General features: G+C 38.5%; 1 protein-coding gene across 2 annotated transcripts in view; it reads left to right on the forward strand.

The window, feature by feature from the left end:
- MED13 (mediator complex subunit 13) overlaps positions 1 to 26,299 on the forward strand; it is a 55,685-nt gene that overhangs the window by 4,456 nt on the left and 24,930 nt on the right. The window contains exons 3-6 of one of the 2 annotated variants that reach the window (XM_040532139.1): positions 9,187 to 9,355; positions 23,292 to 23,437; positions 24,496 to 24,693; positions 25,583 to 25,777. In XM_040532139.1, the coding sequence (XP_040388073.1) occupies positions 9,187 to 9,355; positions 23,292 to 23,437; positions 24,496 to 24,693; positions 25,583 to 25,777 (708 nt within the window). Of the gene's footprint in view, positions 1 to 9,186; positions 9,356 to 17,106; positions 17,501 to 23,291; positions 23,438 to 24,495; positions 24,694 to 25,582; positions 25,778 to 26,299 lie in introns of those variants that run through there. The other variant, XM_040532140.1, reaches the window with a different exon arrangement.

Below are 26,299 nucleotides of genomic sequence, written 5' to 3' on the forward strand. Positions count from 1 at the left end.
TGCTTAGGTGGTCTTGGACTGCTAGATAATCAAGAAACAAGTTTTTGCTCTCTGCTTTTTTTCTTTTGGGAATAAATAAACACAACCAAGCAAGTAAGCCTTTGAATTTGGGCGGCTCCTTCTTTGGGCTTCTTGCGCCCAAAGCTGTGCCTGTGATTCAAAAACGACACCTTAGATGTATTTTGATCAGAGCTCCTTTGTTGGGCAATTGGAACTTTCAAATACTAAACCCCGTTTTACTGTGTAATAAAAAAAGTAGAGAACTGGGCAACTCCTGAACCATGTGGAGTTGTTTAGATTGGAAATCAAGTTGTTGGTGAGAAGTCCTCAAAAGGAGGCGTCTGAAACTAGCTTCTTGGTTTTTGTACTTGTATGATTTCTCTCTCCCTTTTCCAGTGCTGTGAACCTGTCCTTGCTTTCAAAGTTAGACTTGCCACTTTTGAAAGACTGACAGTATTTGTATTTCTCAATATTGTTGTGTTTTAAACTTGGCACTTTATTTTGAAAATGTTTACTTGCAATGTTATGAAATTAAGCTTTCAAACGATCTGTGTGAGTCTGTTGGTGAGGCTACACTGATTCTAGGAAAAAAAAAGTCACATTACTCTAATTTCCTTTCAAATAATGTACAGTATTCAGGTTACTGAAGTGTAAAATGAGACCCAGGTTTGGTGACCTGGTAACCAGAAATTGTTAACGCCGTCTGTGTTTGTGGATAAGCTGAAGAACAAATACAAATTTGAAGTGCCACTGAGGAAGCTGACTTGAAACAATTTAATAGGGTGTGGGATTTTTGTATAAAATAGGATGATCTGGAAAAGAATTGACGTAGTAAAATAATGTTTATTTTCTTTGAAGAGTTGACTTCAAAACTGGGATGCTTTTGGTATTCCTGTCTGTCCTGGAAATAAAACTTCGCATCTTAAATGTTACTTACATTGTAGGTTGCTTGATATTCTGTCGCATTTATGGTTTCCTTATTTTTGCCCTATGAATAACCTCAGTCTTGACCTGCAGGGAACATCCTTTATACAACTGAGATGTGACTTAGGGCAGGCCCAAAATAGCAGTTAGCCTAAGCAAAGACCAACGCTTGTGTGAAGGCATCTGTGTCAATTCTGTGTGCTGTTGGCTGGTGGGATTAAAATGAGACGAGTACGTTACATATTTGTGTGTGTGTGTTTAAGATCAAATACAAGTTAAGCCATTTGGAGACTGCCTTTCTGCTCTAGCTGGCCATCAAAGTCTTGTTTGAACAACTTTCCTTGCGTTCTTTCTCGAATCTATCTAGTAGTGATTTAGTACGAAGGTACCTCTTGAGAATAGCAGTGTTTTGTAGCTGAACTTTCAGATCAGTGTGTATTTGTATTTTAGAGGTTTACACTTTCGCACAGGTAGCTAAACACATATCATCCTAGGCGCGTGTCAACTCTTAACCTCTCCTCGTGTATAAGGGAGAGCTAGTAGAGGATTAGAGTCTCCCAAGCATGTCTTTGCAATTGTTTGGGGTATTTTCTTTGTGAGGTCACCTGTGGATGTCTGCACTTCCAGAGAGAGGCTGCTCTACGTGTCTTGCTGTTAAGTATTTTTCCACAGAAACGCTTACTGCTCATGAGATTGTTACCTGCCTCTGTGTGTAGATGTACCTGACGTCATGGTTTTAGCAGGCAGGTTTTTTCTCCCCTTAATTAAAAGGGGACACTATAATCTCTTAGAGCGTGTTAGTCTGCTTGGTTCTTATATGACCGGAATTTGATAAAGATATTAATCGGCTGCGTTGTGGAGGAGATGGCTGAGGAGTGCCTGCACCTGCATTTTCTCTCTTCCCTGTTACACAAAATCTTAATGTGAACCTCATATAAGAAAGAATTATGGCTGAACCCAAACAATGTTATCTGACCTTTGTCATAGACCTAATGGATTTTTTTCATTGGTGGACAATTTCTGCTAGTAATTCACATTGCCCTGTTCTCCCCGTGATTGCTTGTTTCATTTTCAACGGGAAAGATAAATTACTTCCTGGCAGAGGCTTGTTACTTGCAAAATTGATTGGAAATTGTTTGCTGCTGATGGTTGAGGTGCTGCCTCATTTAGAACTTTCCTACTCAGTAGGTGAGGAATTGCCCTGAAGACCTGAGGGAGGGAGGCACAGAGGGGTAAGAGCAGCCTGCTGCTGGCATGGCCTTCATGTCCCCTGGCATGCCCCTTGTAGGGAAGTGGGGCTTGGAAGAGCTGTAGTTAGAAATGTGCTGGGGTTAACAACTTTGATTCTGGCTTCATTTGGCATGAAACTGTTCCTGTTAGGGAGAGGTCAGTATTTGGACAGTTTTTGTTAATTTTTTTTTTGTGATTTGTAGTTTCAATGAATAATGGAATTCAGTGTCTGGAACGCATCCCAGTCATCAATCCTCAGAGATCTGAAATAAGGCACCCTTCAAGAATCTCTTTATCAAGTGCAGAAGTGTCTTCCCAAAATCATTTTAAAAGGGAAAAAGTAGAGTTTTGCGGGTGTACATCTATGCATAGCAGATGGGAAAAAAACCTCTCTCTCTCTCGTCAGCCTGTGCATTCTAGAAGTTCTGTCTTTGCCCCAGAGATGTGTTTGAATGAGTGCTGGTGGCTATATCTGAATTCTCGTATCCAGCCTTGGATAACAGTCTTGTTGATGGTCAGGGATTGTTGTTGCCTGGGGGCATGTCAAAAGGAGACTTGTTCAGAGATGGTAATTGATCAGTAATATTGACTTCACTCAATCATTTTTTCTTTTCCTTCCCTAGGAAGAGACTTACTGTATGTAACTCCAAAGAAAAGCATAAGTCTATTTCTCCCTCAACATAGCTAGAGGCAGGCAGAAGTTAGTGACATGTTATTTTATCCTCTAACAATCTCAAAGGTTATGTTTTTGTTGTGACAGGGAGGCTTGATTATAGTAATTTCTGCAGCTCAGACCTTAAAGTAGGACATCTCATCAAATTTCAGAAGGCAATGGTCTCTCACTGGTCTGATCAACAGTTATTTTATTAGATGGGTTCTCTTTTTTTTGTTTTGTTTTAACTACCTATACGTTTTTAAATTGATAGTAGATAGTTTCAAATTTGAGAGCAGTTGGGTATGAATTATGTACAAGACAGTCCCAAGGAAATGGTTACGTTTTGATTAATGCCTGGATAGGGGAATGCTTCAGTGTGCCTTTGACCTTCAAGTTGCATCTCTTAAATGGTGGGCTATAAGGTGCCTTTTTCCTTCTGGTGTCTATTAAATCTCGTTAACTTACTTTAAAGAGTTTTCTTTGTATCTGTCATACATCAAGGTAACCAGATTTTTGTTTGCTGAATGGTCTTCCTCACACTTCCGTGAGGGATAAATGTATAAATGTAATTTTGCAGCTGGCCTCGCTCAGTACAGGGAGCTTGGCTTGCCTGTGGTGGATGCCAGTGCTCCTGCATGTGTAATAAGAAAGCGTTAAGGGTGTTCCTTGCTGTGTGGGGCACTGGTGCTTTGGCATTCTCCTGTCCTCCATGTCAGAGATAGATGTGTCCTCTTCAGCAAAACTGCTGATGAGCATTATGTAGAAATTACTGACTCGGACTCTGTAAGACCTCCGTGACTTGGTATGAGGACCAGCTTGAAGGTGATGGTGAACTTTTTTCCTTTTTTTTTTTTTTCCATTTCTACTGCCAAATGTGCATGAGAAATATACGTGGAGTAAGGTGAAAAATACTTTGTCATAGGAATGGATTTCGTGTCATACGCTGGTGTGAGGTACGGTGTCACATGCGTAACGTACCTGCTCATTATGAGCCATGAGCCCATGATTGCCGAGGATAAGCTGGAACAACGTATCTGCTTATGGTATTACTCAAAGGCAGCGTGGAGGAGGCTATTAGAGCAACACGCAGTGAAAAAGTTGTTCAGCTTTTCTTTCCTTATGGCATAGTAAAAGAGCTCCACACCAGTGAAACTTAGAGCTTGCAAGTACTGAAGGAAACTTGCTACCTTGTTATCCCCATAAGTCAGCACAGGCTTATAAAAATGTAATACTTGTAGGTTTTTAGTACTTGGAAAAAAAAATCTGCTAGGTAGAGAAAGCATAAAAACATGGCATGCAATGCTGGTAAAGGGCGGGCACTACAAAATCTAACTTATAGCGGTGCTGAATATTTTGAGGATGGTGTTTTGGACAGTAGCTCCTGTTTTGGATTGTCTTTCAGTTGATGAAATTTTGCGACTAGTTGAGGTAGCTAGAGTCTTTTCAGTGAATGTGGACGAGATACAGCCCTGCACTGTACGTTGTCTGTCTTGGGTTCTGAAGTTGGTATTTTGGAATTACAGTCAGCGCTTTCTAAACACAGAATGTTGCTTCTCACTTTTGTAAGGGATGTGAGCCCTTAAAACTATAAAACAGTCTTTCATTAGGTTAACTGAATAATTCTTAGTTTGAGCAACTTTATTTAATCTGAAGTATCTGGAGTTAAAAATCTTTTTTTTTTCCTTTAAAGGAGACCTTTATTTGCTATTTTACTATTGTATTATTACAGTGTTGTATACAGCAACAATTTCACACTACTTTGCATATTATACTTCCCTTGTAATCTGACGCTTCCATAGGAAGTGTGATTTGATTGTATAAATCAGTTTTGCATCAATCTATTTCTACAACTGGCTTGCTGTCAAGTGATGACAGAAAGAAAGCCCATGAAAGTAAGTAACGCTTCTTAAAGCTGCTTCTAAGTCATAATACAAGGAATGGATTTTTCCTCTGTGTAATTGAAGTAATGGGGGGGGGCGGTAGTCCAAAGTGCTGGCTTGACTGTGACTTGTTTCTTTGCGTAGGTTATTTTTAGAGGTTTGTTGTGCATTAGGAAGACATTTTTAATGGCACAGAAAACATATTCAGCCTTTTCAACAGGTGATGCTTACTGATGTTTTGCTGGTATGGGCAGCTAGATGTTAAAAGGAAGGAGGAGGAAAATAGACATTCTTTAAAAGCGTTCTTGAAAATGTAATTTTTACTAGTGTATATTTCTCCATTGAGAAAGACATCAAAAAATTAAAAATTGCTATTCTAACAAAACAACAACAACATATTAAGCAAAGTTCTGCTTCTTAGTAATCCTTGGTTCTTAAATCTGACTAAAGGTCTGTAGGTAGCAAATACCCTTTAGAATATCTGCCTTGAATAGAACAGGGAGGTATGGAGAGGCCGCTTCTCCAGAGTTCCCTGAAAACGGCAGGGCCTTTGTGTTCTGACCGTGCTTCCAATCCCCTGCCTCCCAGCGTGCTTGTCCAAGAGCACCGGAGGGACAGGAGGGCACGGTCAGTGACAGCGAGCTTTTTTTGCTGCTTCAGGTGGACGTGGGACGAATGTGAAGTAGAAGAAAGGTAACGAAAGCAAACGGCCTTCTGAAACTGTTTCATTAATTTGGGATGGTGATGGTATCAAGGAGGTGTTCACTGAGGAAAGTTTGCTGTTCGCATGTGTTACGAAAATTTCCTGACCATTGTTTCCATCAGTTTTTCTCCTAACTTTGTAGGTTCTTGTAAGGAAAATTCCACTTCATATGTGGTGTGAAGAGGGAGGGAGGAAAATTCCTTATAGGCGGATAATATATGTATATATTTGTTTAATGTATTGACATAAATTTCTGCCACAGAGCAGTTGGCCAGTTTGGACAGCTAAGAAGGCTAATCAAAAATAAAAAGTTTGTAACCAAAATTAAAATATTTGTAACTTCCAGGTTACCAGAGCACTTTTGTGGATATCACTCGTCTGAAGTGAAATCGTGGCTTAACACCTTCTTAAAATGAATCAGCAACTCGTTTTGGTTTATTACGACTATCAGGTTGAACATTTACCGTTATTCTGTTTAAAAAAGATCAGAAGACAAAAGTGTCTCTTCCTCTCCCTCCCATAAAAGGATTTTTAATGGTTTACTTTGCACAATTTCTATTAAGTAGGAGGATTTTTTCAGTTGTTGGGAAACAATAATTTAAATGAAGACGACAAATATTTGGGAGGTCTGAGCTGATGATGTATTTCTCCCCTTCCATTCCTACCAAAAAGGGGGTTGGGCTGGGGCTGATGACTAAACAGGCTTCAAAAAGACGCAGAACACTTACTGTTATTTTTCTGCATGAATTTGAATAATGTTCTGAAATGAGGGTATCTTTTAACTGCCATCCTATTTAACCTTGCCTTTCTTTGGCAAGATGCACTTCAGCTTGATCTTTTGGACCCCAGATGCTCTTTCCGATCAGCAGGCGTGTTTGTAGCATGCTGTCTTTTTAAATTCTAGAGTTTTAATTGTAATTTCCATCTAATGCCTTACACTTACCCCACATAACATGCTCATCTTTTGCAATTCCTAAGGGCTCTCCTAGCTTAGTTTACTGCTGAAACAATGTAGTGGCAAGTTCTTGCACGTAAACTTTTGTTAGTAACTTGGTTGTCAGCACAACTATTAATGTTAAATGCAATGCTTAGTGCTTTGTAGTAGCCTCTGAAAATTGAAACTTCTCGTTTGTGTCCACTGTTTGACCATCAAAATGCAAGCTGTGAGTTACGCTTCGGTGTACGTGCGACTTCAGCAGCTTTCCTCTCATTGATATACTAATATGTCAAAACAAAATTAGGCAGAAAGTCTGCAAATAGCTCTTTGTTTCCTCCCATTATAGGCGATTGATGCAGGGGATGTTCTTGAAATCATTTTTTAAATTACAAAAGCCATACAGAAACCAACTATTTAACCTTTGAAATGGTGTGGAGTTTATTGTGCAGTTAAAGTCCAATATCATTAAGCTTTGTAGTTAATGTTTGCTCTATTGAGCTGCTTGTTTGCCACCAGTTGAGCAGTATGTGCTGAGCAGCAAAGCTGCCTGTAGGATAGGGTTGCTCATTTGTGTGTGTCTGCAAATCTATGAGCCGGGGAAAAGGTGTCCTCTTGGCACCAGCCTTTTATACCCTTTGACTTTGGACCTTTGTTGCTTTTTGTTGCAAACTTCTTCTCTGATGTTTCTTTAGTGAGTTACTATATTATAGTGTAGCTTTGCAATCAGAAAAACAAGCTTTCACTGAACTTCCACAGTGGAGTTAGGGGAAATTCATGGTGAGGTCTCTTAGGAAATGCAGTTCCTTGCTTTTCCGTGTCTTCACCAGAATTATTTAATGTAATGATTCATCTGTAGTGATGTGCACCTCTTCATTTATAAATTATGGGGCAGGTCTGTTTATGCTTCTATCCCTCAGAGAAGGATTCTGGGACAATGAGTAATTTTCTATAACTCCCAATACAGATCTGGTGTGGAAATGTACATTTATTTGTCAGGAATCTAGCAATACACAGGTACGGTCCCCATGTTCTAGTTGCAGTAGCATCCTGAAATTCCTTCCTCTGTCGTTCTTGTCCTAAACACTGTTTATTGTAATGATCCGTAGAGTTTCTTCCTAAATAAAACTCTTAGGTGCTTGCTCTTCTCCATGCTCTCTAATTTAAGGGTATTGAGACTTTACTTAATACTGTTGCAACTTTTTAAGCTTCTAAGTGGCTTCCAGATAAAGGTGAAGGGGTTTATTTCAAAGGGGGATTTAAAATGCAAGGACTTGGCTGCATTACTGGGGTTTTCTGACCATGAAGCAAACCAGTGGAAAGCTGTTAGAACCAAAACCCTCTCTGAGGGAGAGGTGAACAGGCAGGTTGCCATTGTAAGACCTCGTATGTGGAACTAAGTCTGAACCCAAGCCTCACGCCTTGGAGGTGTGCAGAGAAGGCTCGAGGGGCAGTAAATATGGAATATTTTATTTATATATATATATATATACACACACACGGGATATGAGCAACTTGTTCTAACTTTGAACTCTGAGGGTGGGAGTGAGTGACCTCCACAGGTCTCTTTCAGCCTAAATTATTCTGTGACTACCCAGAGACTGAAGTAAAAATATGTCTCCTTATCTATGTCAGGCAGTCTGGTAGTCTCTGCAGTTACTTGGAGTATAATAGCGATGGCGGTGTAAGAATAACTGTGCTAGGTTAGTCCAAGGTGACCAGTAGCAGATCCTTAGGGATATGTGTCAAACGTGATGCACAAGCAATCGTAGGCATAAAGGTAAGGCCGGATTGTCTGTAATTTAAGGACAAGATCTTGAGTTTCCTTATGTTATCTTCCAAATTAGCATGTTGATGGGAATGAATGACACCATGTATGCATTGAGAGAGGTTACAGGATCCTTGAAGTGTCCCTCACTTTACTCACGTAATGTGGCTGCCTTTGTAATTATTTGGACCGGTGCGTGGACTTCTAGGGCCTGCAGACTGTGTTCGAACTCTGATTACAAGCCAGAGTGGTTAAAGAGATTACAGCATCTTGTAATGAATCTTGCTTTCCGATGTGGCAAATCAGCTTGGCTTGCATAAGTTGGATTCGAGGCCTGTGTTAGGTTTGTGGGGCACGTAAGATCTCAGTGTTTCACTTCAGAATTGTACCAGTATGAACTGGGCCTTGTCTTTCTGCTTGCTGTTCTATTTACATGCAGAAGTGTCTTATCTTGTTTGTTCTGGGTCTTAAAAAATTTTTAAAATAATAAATACAGTTGTGCGTATCTTCTGGGGAAAAGGTTTAGGTTGTTCCTACCAGCGTTGTCTGAAGCTGGGTGGTGTTCCCTCCCGGTTCCCGCCCCCCCCCCCTCCCCCCCCCCCATTAGCAAATGGATGACCATTAAGGGTCAGTTAATCATTGATCTATGTGCCTGGCTCTTCAGTCAGTGATAGCTAAAGACATAAGGATATATTAAAAATCTGGCTTTGGGCAAATCTTTTTTTTTTTTAAAGCATAACTATCAGCTAACTTTTCAGGATAAGTAGCTCAGACCACTCAAAACATGAGCCACCTTGCAAGCAGATCAGCATATACAGTGTTCTTGCAGACTGCAACATGTAACTTACTGGTGCTAGTTTTTTCCTTTTGTTTACCAGCAGCCTTGAATCTTTTTTTTTTTTTTGGGGGGGGGGGTGGGGTAGAGATTTATAACATGAGTAGAATTATCTGAAAGTTACAGGCTTTTTGTTTTTGTGTTATGCTGTGAATGTCTTAAGAGCTTGTGGGAGAGGAATTCTATGATATGTCTAGTACACGAAATAATAGAATGTAATTCAATATTAACTTATTTTTTTCTCCTTTGCCTTGTAGAAGAGGAAGATGGTGTTTGGGAGAATGGACTTTCTTATGAATGTCGCACTCTGCTTTTCAAAGCCGTTCACAACCTGTTGGAGAGGTGTTTAATGAATCGGAATTTTGTGCGCATTGGGAAATGGTTTGTGAAGCCCTATGAGAAAGATGAAAAACCTATAAACAAAAGGTAGGATGTTCTATTTTGCTTTATTAAAGAAGCTGTAGGGTTTATTTAAGCTTCATGCCAGAAGAAATCTTTAATTAAGAGCACTCAGTTTATGGCTTGTTTGGGATCCTGGATCCCTGATCTTTCTTGTTTTACTGCCTTTTCGGAGTTCTTCAAAACTTCCTTATGACGAAGAGAAGTAATACTGCACTTAATAGTCCATCTCTCCTGTACTCATACTCTAACACAGACCATGGGTAAGAGAGATGTCGGAAAAGAAGCTGAAGTCTTCTAGAAAGGAGGAAAAGGGTAACTGTGAAGAGAGCCTTGCTCTGAAATTCCAAATATAGTGATGGGGACTAATTCTGATTGTAAATGCTACTTATTCTTTGGGAAAGCGGGGTCTAGAGAGCTATTCGCAGGCTTCACGTGCAGTTTGGATAAATTGCATCGTATGGTAGTCTTTGAGAAGAGAGTTTGTCAGCTCCTGGTCAGAAAGCAGGTTGCATCTGGGAACACTGGTGCTAGAGGAATGCATATGGCTTCCACACTGAGGGGGAGGAGGGCGAGAAGCAAATTTCTGATCTAGATTGGAAGAACTTCTTCGCATGGTTCTAACGTGGTTTGACATGGTCTATGTTGCCTAGCAATAAATAATGAAATGAATAAAAACTAGGTTAGCTGGAACAAGTTTAATCTCTGTTCCCAAATCAGCTTTTAAAATCCAAAGTAATTTAAAGCTTAGAGAATGTGTTTTTTTTTTTGTGTGTGTGTGTGTGTGTGTTAAATCTTGCATGCAGGAAATTTTGAGATCAGTGGCTTTGCTTTTTGGGTGTGGAGTTGGCCTTTGTGGGCATCTTCTGTAATAAATTTAAACTTGAAAGAGAACTAGAGCTGTTTTGGAGCAAAAGAAGCAGAAGCACATGTTTGTGTGTGTTTCTGTTAGTTGTGAACGGCTGCTTTTAATTTATACATAAACTTGTCCTTTAGTTCTAGGCATCTCTTTCTCCATCCTAGTCAGGGCAAATGTCTCCTCTCTGGGGTGTCCTTGCCCATCCATTTCTTCTGTCTGTTGGTGCTATAAATCAATAGTAAAGAGTTTACTTTTAACTATTTAGACTGATAGCATCTTGGCATGCTCTGGGCTTTCCTCATTTGAGGAACTGGTTTTCCAAATTGCCATTTGAAACCAGCATTAGTTATGTCATGGCATCTCTTACAGTAATTCTATAAAGCTCTCTGCAACAGCTGGAAAAGCTGATGAAACCTTTTAAAATAAAATAGCAGTATTTGTTTAATTTGGAAACTCTATAATTTGTTCTCTTCTTTAAAAAAGAAGCTCAGAAGGTCAGTATGGTTGATGAGAAAAACTGAAGGAATTGTGTGCTTACCTGCAACACAAGTTCATCATAAATAGTCCAGAACCAGTGGGGAAGTAGGTAGAAAGATAAGGCAGATCTGTGTTAAACAATTTCCTTGTAGAGCAATCTGTTTCCTACCAGGTACTTCAATACCAGTTGGTATTTTGAGTACTGACTTGTATGAAATAAAGGGAGGGGAGTAGTTAACAGATGCGCATACTCCTGGCTTATTTTGCTCGCCTCTTACAGATATTCCTAGAAGTTTGATCTATACTCGGTAAATTTAGGCTGTTTGGAGGGATCCATTCAGGCCCCCGTTGCTCCCTGCGACTTTGTGCAGAGCGGAGCCCAAGGGAGTGAAACAGCTGCTTTGTGATACCGCCCCTGCAGCCGGGAAGCATGTCACTTCTGGGGCTGAGGAAGAAGTGTCAGGTGGAATGATTTGAGTGGATTTTGGTCTCTTGCATAAATTTAGAGGCTCTTGTAGTCAAAAGGGACATTTCTCACTGAGTGTTAAGCATGACACTGCAGCAGAGCACAAGGCACTAACTCAACATTAAAGGAGCCAGCCTGGAAAATGCCCTTAATGTTGCACCTAGGTTGCTAATACGTTTTTTAGTAGACAGCTGGTATTAAGGCTCTGTAGGAGTGTCAGAGCTGTTTAGTTTTTGTTAGTTTTAGACCAATTTTTGTGTTTTTTTCCTTCCTTAGTATTGGTCTTGATGATGAAATGGATCTTAAGTCCATCTCTTCTGTAGGTGCGGTGATTTAATTAAAAAAAAAAAACACCGTCAACACCTCCCCAAAGTCATGCTTTTGTCCATGATTATGGATACGCTTATTTTAAGAATCAGAACACTTTTGAAGCTACATTTTTGTCTTTTTTGGCACTTTTTCTAGTCTTCTATCTTTCTAGTAATAAGAGTAGTGATTCATAATGCTGATTTCATAAGCATGTTGTACTTGCTTCTTGATGTGGGAAGAATAGTCTTTTTCAGAAGACTTATTTTTTCCTCTGTTATATATTTTTATTTTATATATATATATATATATATTATTTCCTCCCCAGGAAAGTAGTGCTTCTCCTGTGTGGAGGCAGCCACAGATTAACGTGGCAGGTATTGCATCTGTCACAGGGAATGAAAGACTTCTGTTCAGAAAGGTTGTAATTACTTCCCTATATTGCCTGTGCAGATCAAATGTATATCATCCTTACGGAAAGAAAAAGTTAACGTGTGATGATGTTGGCGTGTCTTTATTCCTCGTTTCCATCTTAGAAAATATTAAATAGCAGTGGAAGTATAGAAAGAAAGTGTCTATGCTCAAGAGGAGGAAGGATTTTCCGGGTAGTGGAAGGGAACGAATGCTGCTTTGCCTCCTTTCAGCCCTTGTTACAGTTATCGAGTGGCTGCTCATCCTGTAGTTAGGGTTGCTTTGTTTTCTTTGGGCTGTTCTTTGCATTAACATCCAGAAACCCTGAGTGTAGAACTCACGTGCCTATGTAATTTCGAGATGCTTATTATGCTGGGTATGAAATCTGTTACCAGTCTACTTCAGATCGTAGTTTATACTGCCCTGTACTTTGGGACTTGGCTAGTTACTCTGCAGATTGGCTTTCTGTCTATTCTAACTACAGATTTAGATAAGGTTGGTTGTTCTTGCTGGCAATTTTAGGATTCAAAGACTTGGATTAGAGACTCGGTAGTCAGTGCTCTTGGCTACGAAGGTAACTCGTTCATGTGCTTTTTGGAGCTGTAGATGACTGCTGTGCAGAGCCTCAGTCCCACTTTTTCCCTTCCTTTCTCCGTGAAGGATGTGCGGATGGAGCTATTTCTTTCATTTGCAGTTGTTCCCATCTGAATTTTTCGGAGTTCAGTTTGAAAGCACGTGGCTCCAGCCTGCGTGAGACTTCCTGGTGTCCCAGCTACAAAAGGCAGCGTCGGGTTTTTCTTGTGTGTGTGGTACTGTGGCAGGGAACTAAAGGGCTGTTTGTTGCGCTGAGCGGTGTGCTCACCTCACACCTGGGGCGGTGGAGCAGGAGGCCCGTGAGACATGAGGGTGTGATTTCTAATGGGTGTTTGGCTCGGATGACAGGTCCTCAGGCAGCCGTGGCTTCCTGTCTGTTGCTCTTGTTTTTCTCCCTGCGTAAGGTTTTTTAAAAACCCAAACACACCACAACCTTCACTTATTCATCGTTCCATTGACTTTTTTTTAATTTTTAAGAGGACAGTCCATAATGCTCATAAACTGATGCCACTGGGATATGTGAACAAATAACCAAGGAAGTAAGAATTAATTGGTTTTAGGTGGTCACTATTTAAAGATGTTTATGATGTGACTACTAAAACTTGTTAATCTAACTTTAAAACCTGTTTAATGTTTTTTACTGAAGAGGCAAAAACCAAACCAAAACGCCACATCAAACCCCCTCGAATGTTTGTGTTCTGCAGTCACGTGCTGCATGTTGACAAGGCTGCAAGGTAATAACCATGACCTGCTCTTCCCTGCCTCCCTCTCACCCCCTACTTCCCCCTAGTCTAAAACCAGCATTGGGAAAAGTGAGCCAGACGTGTATTTGGTGAAACTTGATCTGCTACAACAAGTCACAGTTACCATGCCCGAGGAAACCGTCTGAGGTTTTTGAGTACGCTAGTTCCACTTCTGTTTAGAGAGAGGGTAGGAATGGAGTCGGTAACTCCAAGAAGTGTGTGTCGCGATTTTTTTTTGTGCACACAGTGTTTTTTTCTTTATTGCTCTTAATTTTTAAGCAGGTGATTCCCAAAGTTTTCAGGATGGGGGTTAGCTGGGTTGACAGCGTAATAACAGACTAAAGAGAAGGTTTTGTTAATGGCCTTACTTATAGCCAAGCAGGGAAAAAATGATTTCCACAGTATTTGTCACATTTTTTTGCCACATTTTTTTTTGTCAATCACTTAAAGTGGGGTGGATTACAGAAGCTCCATAATGTGGTTTAAATAACAACATATTAAATTACTAAGTTTTCTTCCTTTCCAACCTATCGTGTTGTTATTGTAACATTCAGAAATAGTTGTGTGCGCTTTCTTCAAAACCCCACGCTTTGAATGTGAGAGGTGGAGATTGTGATCTGCTGCATCCAACTGTCTCCCTTCTCTGCTTAGACTGCTCAAAGGCGGCCTCTGGATGAGGCTTTGCCTCCTGCCAGCTGGGTGATAAAATAGTTGTGTGTAACTAGTATAAATATGATTAGGAAACTCGTCAGTTTAAACACTATTTTAGATAAAGTTCCTTAATAAAGCTTAAACTTGATATTCCTAATGAAAATAAAAGTACCAAGTGCTTATGTGGAGCACATCTGCTGAAGTTTTTTAGGCAATAAGTACAACTTGCTAAATTTTAACACAATTGAAATGCCGGTAAGCAAATAGTTGAGCAGTATTGATCTGGTGGGATGATCTGATCAAAGACTGGAAACCCAGAATGCTAAAAACTACTGCATTATTTGTACGGTTGCTTTTTTTTCTCCTCCTTTTAAATAGGAAATAAGGAGTTGCTCTGGGTGGCTACATGTTTACTTAAAAAAACCTGTTCGCTAAAAAAAAAAAAAACAACAAAAAAAACCCAAACAATAAAAAACAACCTTTCCCCAATCCAAACAAACAAAAAAAAAACACCACTTGGAAAATCATAAGTGATAAGCTTATCATAGCTTACAGAATAAAACTTGCTGCACAAGTTTCACAAGTAATGCAGTTTAACCTTAGCCTAGGTACAGGCTTATATAATGCAAGTACATGACTTCAAGGGAAATGACTGCTGGAAAATATTTTGTGGGTGTCTGTATATTTTATATATATATATAAATATTTTTTCTCTACCTTCTCTTACCAAGAGGAAGAAGTAAAACTGTCCACAATGGATTCCTTTTGTGAGTGTGTTGGCAATTCTTCAGTATCAAATGGCCATGACTTGGGTCGGGGGCGTGAGCAAATTTTTCTTGATAGGGACATAGTAATTGCTGCCTACTGCAGAAATGTTTATGTTGATAATGTAACAGCAGCTACCCTGAAAGATTGGCTATTGTCTGTTTGGTCTTCTCTGCCCTTAAGACAAAGAGAATATTATGTTTTGGGTCTTAAGCCCACGTTCCTGCCTCATCCTGCTGTTTGGCTACCTTTTTCCTATTTCCCAGGGGCCCTCTTTTGATAGGAACGACACGGTTTTTCTTGCTTCCTCTAGAAGGATGCTCTGAGTTGTTATTTATTATCATTATTATTATTTTAAGGAACAGAAGGAGGAGACTTTGGATGCCGAAGCTCAAAACTTCGTGATTGAGAGTTAACTGACCAAGTACATGTAGTAATGGGCTTTGCCTTTATTTCTATATATTTAATTTGAAATCTGAATAGCTGAAATGAAGTGGTTCTTCCTTGATACTGTTGGGGTATTTTCTGTAATCTATTAAGTCTGCTCAACTGCTTTTGCTGTGTAAATTTCCTACCTACGTTAGTCTTTAAATCAAACAATGTCAACATTTTTTTTCTTTTACAACAGCTCTAATGAGGCTGTTCTGGCATCATGTACCGGCAGGAGAGCAGGTGATGTTTTTCCTTTTACTGTAGACAGCTGGAATTGAGAGCTGCTGTAAGTAGGACAGTGCAGGATAAACAGCAGGAGCTGAGAGCATTGATCACATGATTGTCTCTTTGGAATATTGGGTTGCTACAGAGACTACAAGCAGACAAATTTAGCACTTTACATCACAAAGCAGTTTTCTCTTATTTAGCTTAAGTTACAGTGGTAGTTGATTCGTCAGGAAAAACTGAAAGTGATATTTAGCTTGTAACAATGAATCTATACTGTTTGTTCACTGAGCAACAAGGTAGCACTAAAACCATACAGATGGGTCAAATTTTGTTAAATGAAAATTTTGTAACACGTTTCAATTTTCAGCTTTGAAAACATCTGGCTTACCAAGATGTTTATAAATGTTTCAGAATGGGGCAGAGCCATAGATCGAAAACTGTTGCTTTGAAATATATTAATGTCTAGCTATTATCTGTTTTCCAAATATATTCTGGATTCTTATTCTTTATAGCACATGTATATTTTCTTGTGAAAGCGTAAGTTCAGATAACTGAGATTTGTATCCTGAATAATGAAAGGATGCTAAAATACAAGATGACAGCTTTATTAGTCTCATACGAGTTCAGAAATACAGGAACACGAGCCAATTCTTTTTGTAATATTACTTATAATTGTTGTATCTGCAGAAATATGCACAATTTTGTGTGTATATAGAGGTATCTGAAGTTCTGGTTGCATTCTGAAAGAATCAGCTTTGCTTCTGTGGTTTTAATATGCGAAAATATATGTTTTTGTTTCAACCTTGTTTTTATTGGGTTGAAACTAAGCTCAGTAATGACAGCAATGACTAAATGTGGAAGTCTTTAAGGTGAATATGACATTCTGGAATACAGGTTACAACATTTGTATTTGTTTTTAACCAAGCACGCAACTTGGTTATGGAATAAACAAATATATATTTTTTAACTCGCAGTTCTAGCGAACGTCAAAATATCCTTAGCTATGTGAAAAATATTTTGTAGAGCCTTTGACAGTAGTCATTAATGATGTGCTTTGAACTGGAAGTTTTCCTACTTTGCTATTAGCTATGTTTTTTGCTTCGTGTTATCATCAAAATCAGCTTTCTGCTATATTTACCTTCATGACCATAGGGAGTTACTCAGAGATGCTTAGAAAAATGTCTGCTGTTCCATCTCTTTGTCAGTAGTTAGAGAAGCATCTGTATTTGGAGATACTATTACTGCATGTTAAGATAGAGTATGCAACTTGCTAGAAAAATGTAGATGTGCATTTGGTTACATCTCTTTGAGCTTTCCCATTAAGGATATTAATGCCAGTGTGTCTGCTTGAAGTGCAGACCCTGTGATAGGGGCTGATACAGACCCTGATGTTATGGGGAAACTTGTAGCCAACGGCAAGAAAGGCATGTTTGTGAATTGATTAATGATGATTCAAACTCTTAGCATAGAAAGTAGTGCAGCAAAATAATGAGTATGTGTGTTAGCATGTTCTTCCTATTCTCTGTTTCCCTCATGCCCTAGCACTTGAAAGAACAAACAAAAACCAGAACACACACCCCAAAATAAAACAAACAAAAAAACAAAACTCCTGACCTATTTCAGAATTTGTGTACCTGCCTTATGCTTTTTTCTTTCATTTCTTAAAAACAAACAAAATGAAACAAGGGAAAAATCCCACAACCACCATGTGTTTTTCCGGCAACATTTTTTTTTAAGCTGCATTAATATAATTATCTGACTTTAGCATTTTCCTTATCTTCATATTTTGCTTATTACTACAAATGCATATTTAAATTCCAGTTCTTTTCTAGTCTGAACAAAGATTGTGGAGTCTCCTCATTGAGGGTTATGGCACGGTGAGCAGAGATTGAAGACTCCATATTTAAAATCGCTGTTGAAGCGGTGCAGGTGTGAAGGTGGCTGTGTAGAAAGCTGCTCTTCATTAGCGCACTGCAGTGTTCTGGCTATTCCTGGAAGATGTATGTAGTCACAAAGAACTATTCTGAACAAGCACTTACAAAGAAAAGGTGGTAGATGGGTTGTCTTGAGGGAGTTGCTTCTGCTTTTCTTCCGTTAGCTCAGAAAGCCTCAAGTGGCTTGGCAGCTTCCCTCTTTCTTCTCCATGATGAAAAGCCTCGAGGGTTGCCTGACAGAGAACAAAGCGTAGAGCGTAGCGTAGAACAGAGGATGATGGCAGCGCGTGTTGAGCATGTGGTCAGGTATGGAATTCCTCTAGACTTATTCCTTGGCAGTTGTTTTATTTTCTATTCTCTGCTCATTGCTATAGTGTTATTTTTCAAACAGGCTGGGGGGGAGTACAGGTGAATAACTGAATACGAAGGGATTTTCTTTCCCAAAGAACCTATTTAAATGTAAGACTGTGTTTTCCAGCCCAATAATTTACTAGAGAAGGCAACTGTCACCTTTTTAAAAAGAAACTTATTTGATAATATACTGCCTGTAATAGGCTGTAGTGAAGAATAACTATTTGGAGATGCTTTTATTTGGGCAGTTGTGATGCATCAGTTGGGAGCTGTCAGGTCAATGGATGACGATGATGACTGTTGTCAGCCAGTCACGATATATATTGATTCTTGGTCAAAATGCCCCAAAGGATTCAGGGTGTTGGCCAATGTATTCCAGCTTTTAGCAAACACTTTATAACAATCAGAAATAGCGAACAGTATTAATAAGACTTAAAACTGTATCTCTGTGTTTGTGCTCCTAAATGAAGTGTTCTGCCTGATTGAAAGGGAAATGGTAGAAAAGTAATTATGCAAGTCATTAGTTCTGGGAGAATAATTTAGCTTTGCCGTGTCCTTTTTCCTCTTCGAGGAAATGGGAATAGAAAAATACATAGTGAGAATATGGTAAATATTTTGTTACGATTGCTGGTGCTCTGACTTGGTTAGCCACTCGGATCAACTTGGAAGTAATTTACAGACAATCTAGGAAAAAATGCGATAGCTATAAAAACAAAGAAACATTCTCCTTTCAGTTGAGACGTTTGAATGCTTTTTTGACTTTGCTATCAAACGTGGTATAGGGTTTCTTTAATTGCAGACTCCTTTGTTGCTTCTGATGTTGCTGCAGTCTCCTTGCCTTTCAGCCATAGTGCGGTGCTGACTTGAAGTGTGTAATCTAGTGAAGTGTGGATTAGTGAGGTTCTAATGCAGCTAATGTTTGTGAAGCACTTCGAAGACATAAAGCTCTACAGAAGTACTAATGTGGAGGAGAAAAAAAAAAAAAACAACAGACCTAATTATCTTTTTATCAAGGAGGCATTTTCAGATTTGCTAATGGAGATGCAGAAACCTCATGTATATGTAAATTTCAGTGTGGTTTCCCCTCTTTTACTTTAGTTTCCCTTAGGAAGGTAGAAAAAGAAATTTATTGAAATTGTCCACAGTGGTTGCCATTTCTTTTCACGTAGAATTGTAATCTTTCATCTCTGAAGGATTTTTTTTTTCTTTTCAGTGTTGAAACTCCCTCAGTTCTGGTGTGTTCAGATAAAAATTCATACAGAATGTTCAATCTGATAACACTTCATAACATTTGTATCCAGAGATGGGTTACCAGTGTTGGACACTAGATTATTAATAGTTAAGGCCTATAGTTAGGCCTTTAATAAAATTAATTTATATTCAGAGTTGAGCAAGAAAACGAGATTTTTGAGAATTAGGGTTTTGTTTTTAGAATTTTCTGTTTAAAATTTTGTCCTCTGCTCTTCTGTGTGCACATGTGACAATACTTGATTGTACTGTAGAACTAAAAAAAAAATATAAAAAAAAAACAAATGGAGAATCAATAGTAGCTTTAAGACAAGCCTTTCTGGGGGGGCATTTGTTGGTACCTCTATGCATGTACAACAAAAGTTCTGAGCATTGTGGTATAGGTTGGTATAGGTTTTCTTTATGCTACAGTCATGAGATGCTCTGCACAAATTACCTAGTGATCTTCCGAGGTACTTTAAAAAAAAAAAAAGTCCACAAATAAAAGCATAGGACGAACTCTGTATTAGTCGGCAGGAAATCACCAATTTTCTGGTTTTGTGTACCTGACTAAATTGTAAAAGCAATTTGCGTATTTACCCTGAAGTGAAATGCTTTTTGACCAACTAAGTGGACTTGCTAAATTCTGAAGGGGCTCCTGTCATTTTTACTTAATTAGGATTTTTGTCTGCAGTGTGAGCCATTGAGAATAGGAGAGGAAGTTAGACAAGTGGTGGAATTTAATAGCTTTTGGAAAGGTTTGAGAAAATTTCTCCTGAGCTGAGTTTGAGGTGGCATTGTGTGCTACCAATGAATCTCTGGAAACTTACAGAACTGGGGAATGTGCAAATGTATCCATAAAAGTAAATATAAACATAATAAAAAACATACATGTTTATGGGTTTCTTGCTTAGTCCATAAAATAGTGTATGTAGGGGCAGCCAGTAACTTAGAGCTCTGCTTCTGCCTTTCCTACCACATTTCCTCCACTCTTTTGCAAAAAGCTTTGGTATGTTTCTGCTTTTTGCAAAAAATTATTATTATAATTCTTCATTGTATTTTTGACTTTTCATAAACACTGATTTTGTAACACAGAACTGATGGTGTTAAATGGGAATAAACAGTTCCTGAGCTTGACTAGTTAGAAGAAATGTAATGCTGTGTCTGAATTCATAAAATATTAGTTTTTGTCTTTGCTAACCTTTGGTTAAGACGACGCATGTTTTCAGGAGGTACCACGTGGAAATTTTTCCCTTCAGTTGAATTTAAGGACAGCAGTATTTTGCTGTGTGTACCGACTATATAACAATTGTATTCTATTGTGCATAAAATGACTTCATTGCACCTACCAAAACAAAAATCGAAGGTGATGTGCCTGATTTTTCTGCTAAATTTATAAGCAAAATTAGTGAACAATCTGCATTGAGACTTTAGAATCAATTGTAGCGTAGTGGATCTGCTTTTCTCTGCTACAAATAGTGTGCTTGCAGCTTTCATGCTAAAGCTGTTTGAATGATGTCAGTGCCAACAATGGCCACTGTCTTACTTCATTATTTTGTTGGAAACTTCCCTCCTGCTCAATGGGGGGAGGGGAGATGTCTTTTTTTGTATTATTTTCTCTTTTTTTTTGATTTGGCTTTTGCATGATGACCTTGAATTTTCCTTGCTACTACTTAGGAGTAGCTTTGCAGTGCAGTGAATTGACATGCTTCTGTTATCATGCTGATGCTTCTCTTTGTCTTGGTTTATCTGAATTCTCTCAGATTATACTACAGATGTCTTCCCTTTATCTGTGTAATAATGTAGCGTTAACTAGAGACATAGCTTAATCTCATTTAAAGTGTCTTTAAAGAATATGTGCTTTTAACTCTTCCTCATACTAAGCTTCTGAATTGCTATCTGTCACCTGGAGCCAACAGCACCGTCCACTATTTCACCTTAAACCACGCAATATTTTGGAAAAAAAAAATTTCAATTTGACAAGATGAGTCTTTAACTATTTGCACAAGGATTAAAGTTTAATCAGATTTCTATATAGGAGCTTCGTGGTGTTTGCTAACTGTGTGACTTTGCTCGAACTTGAAATCATCAACAAGATGCTTAGCTCCATCGTCCCTGGATTTTGGAAACTACTGTTGTTGGGATGCCTGAGCAGTTTACTTCATCTGCAGGGAATATGCTGTCCTGCGCTAGCTTACTGAAGCAATTATGCTAAGTAGTGGTTAGTGAGTATGACAGTTCGCTTGTATCTCTGCATCCTGGCTCTTCATGTTCTTTAAAAATAAAATAAAACTGAAGAGCAGATCAGTGTACTACCACGGGCTTGAAGCAGCTTGAAAATTGTTACGGTCCAGTCAAGGACCGTAACCCCCCAGAGGAGTTTCTGAGTTCACTTCATGGCCAGCTTTAAGATACTGTAACAAAAAGTGTGGTGCTGCACTTCTGTTCTGCCTTCAACTCTGTGGGTTTTCTCATCCTTGAAGTCTTCTAGGTCCCTGATTTTAATTCTGTTGGTAGTCAAAGCCACGTATTTTACACTGTAGCTTTCTTCTCATTGCGGTGACTGCCCTGGTGGTTGCTCTTTGAGTCTTGGGGGTGAGATTCAGGAAGCCACCTTATCTCCGTTTCCATAGATTGAATGGATAGTGCCAGCTCCAGAAACATTTTTTTCCTCATACGTTTTACTGTCTTACGATACACCTCCTGGTCGAAGAAACATCTTGGAAATGACACTGAAGATGTATCTAGTAACACACCTCTGGAGGTTGTATTTCAATAGGGGTTGCTCAGATGCTTGGACTTTTTCAGTTCTTCAGTGGCCTGGAAACTTTTTTTTTCCAGAAATGCAAAATTTATGTCTTGTTCTCACTAAAAAGTCTACAGACTAAAATTTCACAAAGAGTATGCACGCAGTACTGGTGTTGATGGGGTCTAATTTTATTCTTGGGGCAGAAGGTGGTATTGCATTCATACGGTCTTTTTAGGCTATGGTAGTTCATGGAGTGTCTCTTCCATTTGACCTTGCAAAAGTGCACTAGCATCTGCTATTTTGACTCACTTCATTTAGTCTGTTTCCCTTGACTTGTTTCATTTCTTTTCCTGAGACTGAGCAGGTGCTTGGTGCTGCCCTTCTTATAGAAAAGAATTTATTTTCTGTATAGTATTTTATGAAGTATTTCTAAGGTTCTCCTTGACTTTCATTCTTCTGTTACTGAAATGTTGGACCTAATCTAACGTCCAATGTAAACAGCATCTTCTCGCTTTTGCACATCTGTTCCTTTCCTATGGGAATCTATTGGTCTGGCTGACACTTGAGATAACTTGTAGCTATATAACTTAAAATCGTTGCGCATGTACAACTTTTTTTTTAATTATTGAAAAAGTGATTTTTCAGATGGAATTGGGTACTGAGATATACTATTTCTGCAGCCGGCTGGCAGGGTTCTGCTTTTATTTCCTTCCCAAGCTCTTCCTGCCCTTTAATTAAAAATGGTGAAATATATTTCACACAAGCCATCAAAATGATTTTGATGTGACAGAAAATATTTTCTTAGTTGTACTTGCAGGTGTTTATATTTTTGTAACAAAACACAGGTAGTATAGCTGCAAAAATTGGGAAGTCTTTGAAGGAGGTAGAAGATTTCATGGAGCTGCTAACTAGTTATTGGCTATGTCAAGCACTATGTAAACCAGGTTTATTTAATTCAGTGTTGTATGAAAGATATATATATATATATATATTTTTTTTTTTTTCCCTGTACAGGGCTGTATTTTTTTAAAAACAATTGGTCTAGGCTGAGAAGCTGTCAGTGAAGTATCTGATAGTAAACATTGATGTGTGTTTTGATGACTTGATTAACAAAGACTTTTTCTTAAATTGTTCATATCTTCCTGTTGTAGGTGTGGAAGTTCAGTTTTAGTTACTTGATTGGCTTTAGGAACATGGCGATGAGATTCAATAAAACAAACAAAAGAAAACACCCACCACCAACAAAACCCTGACAATAAAAAATACCAATTTCCCAAAGCTGCTGCATTTCTTTCTGCTTTTAAATAAGCTACTTGTTGGCAAATATTTGATATAAATCTTAAAATATAAATTCTGCTTAGTGAATCTCTGACAGAAGAACCTAGATATGACCTCCTTAAAATTAATGAATGTTCAGAAATATATTTATAGCTTTTTAATAAATATATTATAAAATATTAAGTCAGTTTACTTTGATTTGCAAAAAAAAGTGTTTAAATTTTCTCTAGACATCAAAATACGAAGTCTCAATCTAAAGAAAAAACTTAGCATCTCTTGTTTTCTTCCTGATTGATTTTATTTTTTTTTGTCTTTAAACTGTAATACGTTGTATGTTCCCCAAGGAAACGTGTATTTAGCATTTAGTTATTTAGATGGAATGGATTTTTGAGTATTTATTAATGAATATTTTGGAATAAAATCCCTTCAAATTAGTGAGAAAACTTACCATTGTAGGATCTATTCTTAGGATTTGTTTTTTTCTCTCCCCAGTGAGCACTTGTCCTGCTCGTTCACCTTTTTCTTACATGGGGATAGCAATGTTTGTACCAGTGTGGAGATCAGTCAGCATCAACCTGTGTACCTGCTTAGTGAAGAACACCTCACCCTTGCCCAGCAGTCTAACAGCCCTTTTCAAGGTAGGTTTTGCTGGTCATTAGTGTGTATTAAAATAAATCAATCCTTGGAGTTGTTCAGTATCAGGATTTCTGGGAGTGGGAGCAGAGGCATTCTGTTTTGCATTGACTACGTGTTCTACCCAAACATCTGCTGTCTTGACATAGCCAGTCAGAAGCCAGTTGGATTTCGGATCTTCTGCAGGTGGATGATTTCCATATTCATCTTTTTGGCATGTTGCCCAATAATGTGACTTTACGATACAGTAAACTTTATTTCTGAATACTGCCCTATGGGTGACTCAAATATTTTGCGTTTTCAACATGCTTTATAATCGCCACATACCTTCCACAACCTCTCTTTTAGAAATCCATTTCTGACTTGACGTACTTAACCTATTCACTCCCCTTTCCCATTTTTATTTGGCTATTCCTTGCCTGTAAATTGCTTTGGTTCCACCAGCAGATGCAGGCTATGCTCTCGAAGACAAAGGAGTGATGGGGCCCGAGTCTGGTTAGTGGGCTGTTTGATCATTCCCTGTCTAAGACACACTTGTGTTGGCTAGAGGAATCACTTCTCCTGCATGACTGTGCATTGCCGTTGTTTATTACTGCTCAGTGTCCAAACTTGCTTTCTTTGAATGAAATATAACAGCAGCTGTGTTTTTCTAATATGGACAAGACTAAACATGAAACAGATTACTTCCTTTTATATATGTAGCATTGTTGTTGTAACTGTACCAAGCAGAATGAAAGGATGGGGAAACACTGTAACTGTCAGAATTTGAAATGGTCTTCTTTTATCCCACCTGTATATTGCGGAGTCATTGCTAGCCCAGTCAAAAACTTGCTTGTTGCTTGTTTAAACAGATTAATTGGGAATGGTTATTGTGATACCTCAGTTCTTACAGTATACATACATTTAACAATGCCTCCAACTTGTGCAGTATAGTAAAATGTGATCAGGGTGTACTTACCAATGGTAAGTTATTTGGTGTGGCTGAAATAACACTAATGCTGTTTCAGTGGGAAGTGCAAATTTTGGTTAGATATAATCTATAACTTGTATTTATTTTTTTTAGTTATTCTAAGTCCCTTTGGATTAAATGGCACACTCACAGGGCAGTCATTCAAGCTTTCTGATTCATCGACAAAAAAGCTTATTGGTGAATGGAAACAATTCTATCCTGTCACATCTAACTTGAAGGAGGGGTCTGAGGAAAAGCAAGAAGACATGGATTGGGAAGATGATTCTTTAGCTGCTGTCGAAGTCCTTGTCGGTATGTGTTCTCTTTACCTTTTAATTACTGAAATTGTTTGGTTAGGTCTTCAAAATTCTGCATGTGGAATTGACCCCATTTTATTCTTTTGCAGCCGTTTGTGACAGCTGTTGGTCTTTTCCTTTTCTATTTAATGATTGGACCTATCTAAAACAAGTGGCTACTTAAATTGTGTTTTACAGACCTATTAGATAAGGTATTTTTCTTTGTGCCCTGAGAAGCAAGACTGTTTGTTTTATATTTAAAACAAAAACACTAGACTGTCACTGTTGGCATCAGAGATGCATCAAAAGCGTGTTGTACTGTTTCAGATTCTGTGCAAATTCAAACAGAACAGATGTGCCTTTCAGGGATTTCTTCAAAACCACAAACCTGAAGAGTTTATTGTACTCAGGCACTGCATTTATCTCCTCTTGTTTCTAAAATCTAAGCTCCTTGGACACAGTAGTTTTTGTTTGTTGAGCGCTACTGACCTTTGATTTGCCAACTAATGTCGTCATTTCTCTGTAGTAAGTGAGGCAAGCTTGTATTGCAGTGATGGTTGGAGACCCTGATGATGACGGCGATAGGAATATTGTCACTTTTACATGGTACTAAAAGCTATGTCTGTAGTTTTCTTTATAAACCAAAACAATAGACTCGCGTAGTAGTATTTGTAGGCCGGGGCTGTCTCTGCCTATAAAAAAGCCTTTTTCATACATTCAACCAAGTCCTCCGTATAAAACAAATCTTAAGGTAATAATGACAACAGACTTGTCCACAGTTAGTGATTTAGTAGGTAGAAAGTGTAGGTAAATTTATGAGCAACTGGTAAGATGATCCTTTTTTTGACTATTTTAAATGTAAGCTGTTGGTGAACAACTGTAAAATAGATTTGTTCTTTTTTCAGCTGGTGTGCGAATGGTGTATCCAGCGTGCTTCGTTCTAGTTCCTCAGACAGACATCCCTGCTCCTAGTACTGTTGGGGCGTCTCACTGTTCAACTACTTGCTTGGGTGTCCACCAAGTGCCTGCTTCCACAAGAGATCCTGCAATGTCTTCAGTAACTCTAACTCCACCGACATCCCCAGAGGAAGTTCAAACAGGTATGGTAAAGTTAGCTTCTACATGTGGGAAATCATTTTAATGGCTTCTTCTTAAAATCTAGCAGTGTTTAGAAAGGTTTCAGATGTTCACTGTACATCTGACTTGTTACCAAAATCATTTTTTTTAAATTCAGAAGTCTGTTGTTGTGAAACACAATTTTTATTCTTCATTTTTGGGCAAAATTAACCTAAATGTTTTTAAAATGGGTAAAGTAAGGACTGCTTTTGTATCTGATGCTGTAGTCCAGTACTTTACATTTCTGTGGTCAAGGTCTTTGTGTTGTTCCCCTGCCAACGTGTGTATGTATTTTGGAGTAGCTTTATAAACATCATTGTGTATCTTGGTTATTGATAAGCAAGGTGGTGTTTTCAGCCTTTTCGCAGTCCCGGGAAGCTTCTTTGTACTTGACTTTCCTATAGGCTGTGTGCTTTCTGAACCATGTGAGTAATTATTATAGAATACTGCTTTAAGTCAAAGCAGGTAAGGCTCACTAGTAATTTCCGATGACTTTATAAATAGCT

The sequence above is a fragment of the Cygnus olor genome, chromosome 20 (assembly GCF_009769625.2).
Source record: "Cygnus olor isolate bCygOlo1 chromosome 20, bCygOlo1.pri.v2, whole genome shotgun sequence".
Lineage (NCBI taxonomy): Eukaryota > Metazoa > Chordata > Aves > Anseriformes > Anatidae > Cygnus > Cygnus olor.